Genomic DNA, 10,963 nt, shown 5'->3' on the forward strand with positions numbered 1-10,963 from the left:
ATGTCTGGTAATGCCATGCCCCCAGCCTCGCATGACGCTACAAGATATCTAGGGGATACCCTGTGTCGGCCGTTATTCCACACAAATGAAGCTATCGTGCTCTCCAGTGTCTAAGTTACACTCTCGTGAAATAAGTTATATATAATTTATATATCTGCAACACAACATTGTTTCAAAGGGTCATTTTATTTACTTATTCTAACTGCGGTCGATAATGGGGAGTTTTTGCCATCTTTAATTTTAGACCGTAGGTGGGGAAAAAGCAGAGTTGCCTCAAGCTGGCTGTATTGTGTCACAGATCTGGAGACGACTCTCAAACATGTTGGTTGATTCTCCTAATACTGGTACATGTGCCACAGATCTAGAAGGAGGCTAATATACATGTAAACTGTACTTGGACCAATTAATCTAGAGTCCAGACAAGGAACCGAAGTGTAGACAACCCATAAAGGCGTTCGAGCGACAAGTCAGGATCTAGAAGATAAAAGGAGTGCATCCTCTGCATATAAACTTTCACTCACTGGGGGTATATCAAAACGGAGTTTTATAGGGTCCTGCTGTAGATATACTGCCAGTGGTTCGAATGCTAATGCGAAAAAAGTGGTAATAAATGGCCGTCCCACTTGGTGTCGTGTTGTAACTAATCTGAGATTCACCATTGCCTGGGAGTTTGGTTTAGTGTAGAGAAGACATACCCCTGAAATAGATATCCCTGAACCAAAAATCTGTAGAGTATGAAACAAGAAACACCAGTCTCAAATAGAATGCTTTGGAGACAGTCACCCTGGACCTGATGTGGCAGTAAGTTGCTGGTAGACTTTATATAAAACCAAAAAAGTATATTAAGGGTTGTTGAGCAACCAAAGCCCATTTGGTCAGGGTGTATTGAGCAAATCACTGAATTTAATCAATTTTAATATTTGATTGCATTCTCTGCACTGATGAGGGCCAATAGCCCAAAACACTGCCAACAGATTCTGATTTGGCTTCTATCCCAAGTGATATTGCAAGACTCGTTAAAAAGGATTGATAGAAGTGGCAATCCTACAAGTTACTACAGGTGGTGCTTTACAGGTTCAAGGCAACTTCCTCTCTGAAGAGGCATGAGCCAATGAGGTGTTAAACAACATTACCACTTGCAATTGTAATCTTGACTAGTAGGTGGAGCTCAGATTTAGAGATATAGTTGCTAGGACACCAAGTTCTCGCTAACCCAGGGGTCCCCAACCTGTAGCTCGGGAGCCACATGTGGCTCACGGTCCCATGAATTGTGGCTTGCGACTGTGCCAGCTCGGTGCATTAGCTCCAGGTCTAGCAAAAGCGTACATCACAAAATAGTGATTTACGCGAGTAGCCCTGCACAGAAGAGCAGACCTGGATGCACATTTAGGCCTGTTTCACACATCAGATTTTGTCCATCAGTCAAAATCCACCGTTTTGCCAAAAAAAAAAAAAAAAAAATGGATCCGCCATTTTTTTGGGTGGATCCGTTTTTTTTTCCCATCGAGTTGCATTACCGGCGGATCTAGACGGATGGCCATCCGTTGGATCCATTTTTTTTGCGGATCCGCCAAAATTTTGACATCCGCAGACATACCCGAACGGACCATGCAATGTTTTTTTCGGGCAGCGGAATCCACACCTCACTGCGCATGGATGAAAGACTTCACTCAGCTGGAAATTTAACCCTGAACTCTTCTGGCGGCTGAAAAAAAAAAAAAAAAAAAAAATCTCTCCCCAGGCAACAGTTCCTTTAAAATTCTTCCTTTCACGGATCTGTTAAAATAACGGTCCAGTGACAAACATTGTGGTCAGTTCAGGAACGGATCCGCTATCCACCATTTTAGCAGATTTGGACTGAACACAAAAACTGATGTGTGAAACAGGCTTTACTGGTCTTGGGGGGTTTAGAGATGATTTAGGTATGGTACGCTGGAGGATGGTACTACCTGTTAGAGGAGGTTCTTGAAGCTGGATGCGACTATGTTGGGAGTCCTTGATGGGAGAATACTGAATGGGGGTATTGTGGGAACCCCTGGATCTCAGTGTACTGCTTTGGAGTGATTTCTATGGAAAAGATTTGGTTATCATTATACCTGTAATGGGGCTTTGGTTGACACTACTTTGGGGGGGCTGGATGTTTCTCGTGACCCTCTCTAAGCTGAATGTGGTTCTCAAGGTCAGAAAGGTTGGGGACCACTGCGCTAACCCATAGATGGGGCTCATGAGCAAGATTTTAATTGTGCAATAATACAGCTGTAATTCAAGCTTTTATCAGGAGATGGCACTGAGACAGCCACATTGATTTCACTTAAGAGTAGCCTAGAAGCAGCAAAGCTAACAAACAGCATCTCAGAGACTCTGCAGGCCAGCACTATAAGATCAATGTCTACTGGGCATCCACTGACTACACAGGGCGTTATAGCAGGGAAATCACTCCTCCAGCTCCAGTTATGCAGCTTCAGTGACACCCTCACCTGACAGGACTGAGATCTGTCAATTCCCCAGTGCCTTTGCCTTACCTCTGAAACTCCCCTCTCCTTATAGTAGACAAAGCTCTTGTGCAGCTTCTCTGTTTCAACTGTCCAGCTTTCTTAGCTTGGATACCAGAGTCACAGTGGAAAACTATTGCAGTTTCTCCAAGCACTGACTTCACTGCAGCCTAGGCTGCTGGTCTCACATTTGGAGCACGCCACACTGCTTCTAGTACAGAAACTGCCTCCTTTGTAGCTTGAAACAGGTAACCAAACCTTACCTTTGGGACATACCAAGTACCTCAACCAGGTGAGTGGTTTGTCAGGATGTTGGTAGAGAACTATGAAAAAAGGATTTGTATAGCAGAGCTTGCTCAGAGCACATCTGTTGTCCTTGCTGTGCAGACCACATTCCCCTGATTACTGTTTTCACACTGCTTAACAGTACTACAAATTTACTACTTTACATTCTCACAATCATTGGATAGCGAATAAAAGACAGACAATGTGGACATGGAGATTCAAGCTTGTTTATTTTAGATTTTCAATGTAATCCAATTTCAAACAAAAGCTAGAGATACAAATTGAAACCAGGTAAGCACTAGTATTAGCCAACAGGAGCAGGCCTATACAAGTTTAATCAATAAAGGTACTGAAACCCTTTGAGCAAAGCTTTCTTTCAATACAATACAGTAGTCAACTTTATTTTCATTGCACAAAATAAAAATATCCTTATCCAACTTGGCACGCTTTAACTTTCCATTACAGTTTGCAACTGCTTTATAACTTAGTTTCAAGAACCCACCATGGGTTTACTATTATAGAAGTATTACTTTACTCTAGAAAAAGTAATAATTGCCCAGATACCAGCAGGTTTATGCATCATTTCCTCCATCCAGAGCGTGTTTTCCACAGTGTTCCCAAATACTTGACTTACATTTAATATAGTCACTGCAGACTTCCAAGCTATATTAATGTTAATGCACCCACAGTGGGAAATGCAGATTGTATGCAGCAACTGGGAGAAGAGATCAAATATGTCAAGTGCCTGAACACTTTTTATTCTCATTCCTGCAATAAGAACTAAGGTATGAAAGCAAATTCTGAATTAGCAGGATTTCTTATAAATCTGTCCAAGGCCAGCCTTTATTTACTGCAGAAAATCCTTGCTTAATTGAAGCGATTCAGATAGTGCTTTCATAGTTTGGTAAAGCAGTGACGCTTTTATACCTGTTACTTTCATGTTTCACCCTACTATAGTCTAACATTAGAAACTTTGTTAAGGGGATATGACCAGTGCAAATGGGAAGACCACAAAAACAAATAATACCTTGTGCTTTCTGATACATTTGATTCAGTGTGCCAAAGTCCCATCATTTCACATTTTACAAGGCTAAAGCATAGATGTTTCAGAACATCCTTTCTTTCACAAGGTCCATGCAAAACGAAAGAAAAAAAAAAAAAAAAAAAAAAGTATGGTGAAGGAAAAAAAAAATAATTCAGGTACAAAAGTGAAAAAAATAAAAATACAAAATTATCCAGCAAGACGGTTCACAACGTACAAGTGTTCTGAGCATGAGTCCATATTCTTCTTGAGATTGGATAAGAAAACAAATTAACTGATCTTCCCAGTTTGACTGGTCACAACCTTACTCTGGCATGTACGGGCGAAGGTGATCCTCAATGGTTCCAACCGCCCAATGGGTGAGCTGCTCCTGTGGCAGGTAGAGGCAGATGCTGCATAGCTTGAGGATTGTGGCTTTGCTTTTAGGAGTCTGCAGAAAAGAAACAGAACAAGTCACTTTTATATTGGACACTGAAAAATTTACATTTAAAGGCTTTTTTTGACACATCACTTTTTTGGCACATGTGCCATCAGTTACTTTTACAGATCGATCACAAATCTATTACAATGTGTGGGTTTTTTTGCAGGCAGAAAGCCTACAAAAAAAAAAAAAAAAAAAAAAAAAAAGTCAGCTGCAGATCAAGTTTTATATGCAACATGGGAATTTTTTATGCAGATTACAACAGTATATTTCGACAAAGTGAAATCCACAGGCCGGGGGTCACTTGTGAGTGTGATGCGAGTCTCTCGCATCGATACTCGGGATCGGTGTGTGCGGCTGCACAGAAATACATGCAGCCGCACACGCCGGTCCCGAGTGCCGAGTATTGATGCGCTAGTTTCTCGCATCACACTCGCAAGTGTGACCCGGCCTTGCAACAACATACGCATGCAGATCAATGTGAGATTTTTTTCTTTAAAAACCCAACTTAAAATGCATTGCAAGATTTCTGCAGATATGAAGTGCAATTTTCAAGCAATTCCAAGTTAGTTACCAGTTAGACTTGCGAGACTAACCTGCAAGTGCTGTTTGTCTATGAAGAGGAACACTGACTGGTTAGGATTGTTCAGAACAATTCCAGTCTTGTCATTACGGCTTAGTACATGCAGAAGATGTTTTTCATAATCACCATGATGAAATTCAAACTTCGCCTATAAAAGGAAAAAGAAAAAAAAAAAAAAAAAAAGTTTGATAAAGACACCATCAGTACAAACTGGTAAACGCAGCAAAACTGTATGAGTTTTGCGTAGATGCCACATGTGAACATACCCTAAAGCTTCATGTTGTTCCAAGACAACCATGTACAAACAGGACGACAAAAAGTTTGCTACAACTCCTATTCTGTAGTCACATGGCTGTATGAAAAAGCGTCCATTTCACTAGCTAGTATATATACACAAAATATAGAGTACTTGCCAAAACAGGCCTGTAGGGCTCCTCTGATCCCTTCCATCTTGAAAACAGAAGACAAACAATCTTCTCTATATCATTCCGAGGCCAAAGAATAAAGTCCATCTCTTGAGTACACCCAATTACATCCTATAAAATGCAACAAGTGTTAAAATTTATATCTGTATGAATAAAATGCAATTTTTATTTAAATGTGCCTCACATAGTAATTAACACTGAAGAATATACCTTGGACAGTGAACAGATTGTTTAGCATTGACCTTTCACAAGTAGCATTTCCAAATTCAAGAATTTGCATTTTGCGCATGTGAATGATAAAATACAAAGGGAAATCCAGAAGCCAAGTGTGAAACTAGAAGACTGATTCTAGACAGGTTCAGATGGCAGTATGGCACAAAATAAAAAGCCAGCCACCCACTAACTGCAGGTACGATTGGCTTTATGTGCTTATCCACCTTCTACTGAATGCATTATTCTGTTCAATAAAACAGACCAGACTAATGCATGTTGTGATTTTGCTCCATGTGGACCATCAATTTGTGTACTAAATTACCTATGTGCATTAGTTTATAAGTCTGTGCACAGTCCATTAACATGCTCGTCTAATAGAGCCCTTACCCTGCGCATTGACTGGTAGCGAGGTGCATGAAGCTGTACTACATCCTTCTGTAGAAGCTCAAGGGAACTCTCCAAGGAATAGCTGGAATCCCGCACGCCTTTCAGAATATTTTCTTCGTAGTTATTAGTCATAACTGGTATAACATCAGCCACTTCAAAGAGAGCCGACTTCTTTTTCTAATAGAAAAAAAAAAAAGACAGCATGAGATGTAATAAGTGCAATCTTCTGAGCTGGGTTCACAGCAAAAGGAGAAGCTGCGCAATCTTCTGAGCTGGGTTCACAGCAAAAGGAGAAGCTGCGGAAGAATTACACAGCCACATTTTATGTTTTCATAAAAATGTTTAGTTAAACTCAAGATATTAATTGCAAACTAACTTTTTTTTTCTTTTCCATGTAACCACTAGAATCAAGAGGACACAACTTAGGCCATGATCATATCACACATGAAAGCTATGTTTGAGGATATGCTAAATGCAAAGAGATCCTACATCACCTATTGGGGCCAGAAAGATTGTCATTTTGGCATATTCTGTGATGCAACAAAGGCAAAAGCCTAAATTTGGTATGCATGAACACTATCTGATATATGTAGAGATTAGCTACATATAGGCAAGACAGGAATGTTCTTTATGAACACACCAAGTACTACTATAGAGGCTCTTAGATCAAAGCTGGTGTGCCAATCAAAGATACCCCATGGCTTCACAGTCACCGTGGCAGTGATGGGCAGTACTTATTGCGAGTTGTGTCAGTGAGATCGCACAAGTTCCCCCGACATGCTTTAACTGCGTGATAGTTATATTTTTGGCTAATGGTTTCTCAATTATCAAGAATTCCTGGAGACAAGATGAGATTATTGATTCACAGGACTCCGGTTCAAACCCCGGTCAGTGGTACCTGGCAACTAGTCGGGAGGCCCACGAATCTCTTACATGCGTCACATCGCATAAATGACGTGCGAGACCCGGCTAATCAAATGCTGATCCAGGGACGTCAGAAGGCACTAAGATTTTACCTTCTATCTAGCTCCCGGGTGCCACTGACCTAAACCAGAGGCCACAAAATGATCTGCTCATCTATAATGAAGAGATTTCCTCTTTCACATACCTTAGTATCATTTTATAGCGAGTTATAAAGCACATTTACCAATGTAAAAACTTGTACATCTTTAAAGTTGTCCACTACTTGAACAATTTCTCAAACTCCTTGCTTAGTCCCGACAAATTTATAAAAACTGTACTCCTTTTGCGCCGTTCACACGTTATCGGCGCTCGCTCTACCCAGGGCTCCCATGCTGTTGTGACACGCGACGCTGGCACCCAATCAGCACTGGTGTCACTGTCTCCGCCTCTGGACAAATCCAACATAAAGAGGAAGTCTGAGCTGCAGCTGATCCCTGTCTTCCTCTTCATGTTCGATTTGTCTGAAGGCAGACAGTTACGCCAGCGCTGATTGGACATCGTCACGTGTCACAACAGCACTAGAGCCCCAGGAACAGCGAATGCCAATTATTTTATCGGGGCCAAACAATGATTAAGGGGTTGTCCTAATAGTAGACAACCCCTTTAAGGGGAATTTCTGCCACTTTGAAATCATTGACAATCCTTAGCATAGGTCAACATCAGATTAGCAGTGGATCCTCCACCTTCAGCTGTAGTCACCTCCTGCAGATCAGCTCCTATAATTAGAATAGGCGAGAGTCTACATTTGCCAGGAGCATCCCCCGGAAGATGAGGGCGAAACACACGTCAGGGCGCGGGGATTCAAACCGCAGACCACAGGCACCTCCTAATCTGATTCAGGTATTTGCACTATTACCCGCAATGTATTTTTTGTCTATGTTTGGATTCTAGGAATCCCTTGTAGAGAATAATACATAAGATCAACGGATCCGAGCAATGTTATTATATATTAGACTAGATGGGGAGAATTGACCCTTTTAGGGGTATGTGGTTGTGCAGTTTCTGGATAGGGATAATATTGCTCGTTTGAGATTAAATTGGAGGTCATTTCCAGTGTATTATTGATGATGCATTGTTGCAATTTTATATGAGATGACACTTGATAAAAACCTCCAATATTATTTTCTGCTATTAATCCCTGTTTGGGGTATGTAACCTGTAAAGAATGAATTTGTAGCCTATGTTTTTTTATTTTTGCTCAATAAAATTACGTATTCTTGGTTCGCTTCATTATGGATGGGAGAGATTGATACTCTTCTTTTCCGCTTGTGTGGAGCAATAAACAAAGCAGTCTAGACATGCCCCGAGAGGATCCTGTAAAAACACCATGTAAATTAGCACTAAATAAAAAATGCCTGGAACTATATGGTGGATTAAGTGAAAGAGAAAAAAAAAAAAATAAAATAAAATGAATATTCAGGAGAGCAGCAGGAATAAAACAAAAGCAAAACTGGTCAATTAAAGAAATCCGTGCCCGGATGTGCAATTGCAACTAGGTATGTTTCACTTAAACACTACAGAATTTCAAGAAAGCTTTTTTTTTTTTTGTCTGCCCCCCCCCCCCCTTGATGTCAACTGTGGAGAGGAGTCATTCCTGTGTGACACTTGACAAAGCAGGTCGTTTCAGAGTAAGATATACCTGATCAATCGCTCAGCCAGGCTTTGATACATGCCCCTTGTGAGAAAGGCAGCTTGAATCTTAAAGACAGGTCCCTTTAAATATTTGGACTGGAGTAAATAATATTCCAATAAGTCAATTCAGTCTGTTCCTACCAATATGGCAGCCATTATGGTATTGACAAGAGTCTTAGCTTTGGGGCAGACAGATCATCTCTGCATGTGACAGATTTACCACTTAGTCTGGGGTCACACTGCGTTAATGCAGTCCGTTCAACGATGGACTGCGTTAACGCTATAGCATAACGCGATCGCATTATGCTATACCGCTCGAACCCTCGAATGCTGCAGACCGCGTTCAAGGGTCCGTCACAGAATGACAGCACATCGTTAACGCATGCTGCTTATGACGTGTTAGTGATGCGGTCGGTAATGGCAGTGTACGGCAGTGCCATTAACGGATTGCGTTATGCCACGGTGTAACGCAATCCGTTAAACGGACTGCATTAATGCAGTGTGACCCCAGTCTTAGGAATCCACCCCCGCACCTAGCCGTCATCTTCCAGCTTCCCCTGGAACAGATGAACTACTCAATAACTTTGGTTTGTGCTGTAGCCGCTCGTCAGATTGTCTGGAGGACAATTTACCTTATCTTTGAACACAAAAGCGATGTACATCTTGAAGTCGAACTGGTCAGCTAGAGACTCTTTCTTCTTCCTTAGCTGAGAGCGCAGTCTGTTCAGAGCCTGCTTCTTCCGCGAGTTGGGGTCCCCCATTTTTTATTTTTGTAATGCCGCCACAAAGGCCTACGAAACTTATAAAATTATCGCTAAATTTCGGGTACTTTTTTGTGCATGTGAGACACCTAAGTCAACAGGAACAAGCCATGCTACCTCCTTCCAATGACTCAGTCAGGTCAGCACTACTAGCAACAGGCCTGTCATACTACCGGGGTCAGGAAACGGAGCGGCCAGACAACCATGACACGAAGGAGGTTATCATCTGATGAAACTAATAGAGGCATCATATACATGTGGAAAACCAGAAACACAACTCTTAAAAAAATGCTAAGGTGGGGGGCCAACAATGGAAAAAAAACAAAGATGTCACCGGCTACTAGCCTATACCATAAAATCAAAAGCCATCCTGCTTGGTAGGCCTCCCTGTTCACAGAAAGGAAAACTGCTCTGCCAGCCCCGAGATTGCATCATATGAGAAGAGATGACGTCACTGCACTTACAGATCCCCCTTGTCCTCCTACTACAGTGCAAAAAAAAGAACAGCTAGAGATTATTTCTCCGTCTGACAGGTGGGGGTGGGGTGTTCACAGCAGAGTCGCCCCAAAATACCGGGCTTGGGGGCAGAGAGGAAGCCCATGTGGAAGATCAGTCGACACCCCATAGGGAAGAACACCATGATGGCGGGCGTACAATAGGAGAGACTGACCCTGTCACCAGCTGCCTGAGGGGGTCAACGGTATGAACTACAGGAGGGCATATCGTGATCACAGGCGACAGAGAGTAGATGACACGGCTTGTGCGATAGTCGGCCGATCAGTGCGGGGCTTACACGAGGTCAGGAGGGGCTGTCTGCTGTTCTAGCCACGCCGGCTACCTGTCATGTCTGCTGGAGGCGGAGTGCTGCTGTCAGGGTGGCGGATCAGCGGTCTGTTCGGGGGCAGGCTGGCGAGGAGGAGAGTGATGACTCCGGGGGGATCCATGTCAAGAAAACACCAGGGACCCCAACGGACCCCTCTGCTTGTGAGCCGCACTGCTCAGCGGGCTGTACAGCCTACTCCACCCCGACCCACCCATACTCCGGACCGGGGGTCTCGCTGTGAGAGGGGGAGGAGGCGGCAGGCCAAGGCCTCGATACCACGCAGTCCAAGAACTGACGAAAACCCCGACCCGTCTTCCTTTATGTTCTCCAAGAAGGCAGCGCGAACACGCAGAGGCGTCCTCACAGCTCGGGAGCCGTCCGCAAACAGCAAGCAGCAGCACAACCACACACACAGAAGGAGAAGATGGCCGCCGCTGCGTCACCTCCTGCCTTCTCCCGCCAGGGATCCTCCGGGTTATACCATTACCAGGCAGAGGGCGCACTTATTTACATTACTGGACTGGTCAGGCGCCATTCTTAAAAACATAAACAGGACAAAATGTAAAGTCTAATATTAAACCACGCCACAATTAGCACCTGAATACTATAGCAATAGCTCTACGCGGCAGCAAGACACCCCCCTCCACGAATGGTAGCGCCCAGACTGGAGATCCCTATGTTTAGTCGAGAGCAGCTGATGACGTCTCCCCACATGATAAGCGGGAGAGCTGGTTAGTGTGGGCCTCACTAAACTTTATTAACATGGAAGTGAACAACAGTCAGCTGGAGACCAGGCACCTCAGGCTGTGCGGAGTCTTTTGAATCCAGAATATTTCGGCCATGTTCACACTCTCAGTATTTGGTCAGTGTTTTACCTCAGTATGTGTAAGCCACAACCAGGAGTGGTTGATAGTGGTGACGGGTTTCTATTCTACT

General features: G+C 43.2%; 1 protein-coding gene across 1 annotated transcript; it reads right to left on the bottom strand.

The window, feature by feature from the left end:
- Positions 1–2,988: 2,988 nt before the first annotated feature.
- Positions 2,989–10,664, bottom strand: CUNH6orf62 (chromosome unknown C6orf62 homolog). Its single transcript, XM_073566137.1, has 5 exons — positions 9,076–10,664; positions 5,849–6,025; positions 5,237–5,359; positions 4,837–4,971; positions 2,989–4,249 (listed from the first exon to the last, which is right to left on the bottom strand). The coding sequence occupies exons 1-5, from the start codon at positions 9,202–9,204 to the stop codon at positions 4,124–4,126; spliced, it is 690 nt and encodes a 229-aa protein (XP_073422238.1). The 5' UTR covers positions 9,205–10,664; the 3' UTR covers positions 2,989–4,123.
- Positions 10,665–10,963: the final 299 nt, after the last annotated feature.

Source organism: Dendrobates tinctorius, unplaced genomic scaffold (assembly GCF_039654945.1).
Source record: "Dendrobates tinctorius isolate UK_male_01 unplaced genomic scaffold, ASM3965494v1 ptg000004l, whole genome shotgun sequence".
Lineage (NCBI taxonomy): Eukaryota > Metazoa > Chordata > Amphibia > Anura > Dendrobatidae > Dendrobates > Dendrobates tinctorius.

Bases quoted from the DNA above. Each gene is read 5' to 3' on its own strand.
- CUNH6orf62 (XM_073566137.1), bottom strand. From the start codon at position 9,204: ATGGGGGACCCCAACTCGCGGAAGAAGCAGGCTCTGAACAGACTGCGC. The intron at 6,026-9,075 runs GTAAATTGTCCT...TTTTTCTATTAG, and splicing joins CTTTTGTGTTCAAAGATAAG to AAAAAGAAGTCGGCTCTCTT. The intron at 5,360-5,848 runs GTAAGGGCTCTA...TGCATTTTATAG, and splicing joins GCTACCAGTCAATGCGCAGG to GATGTAATTGGGTGTACTCA.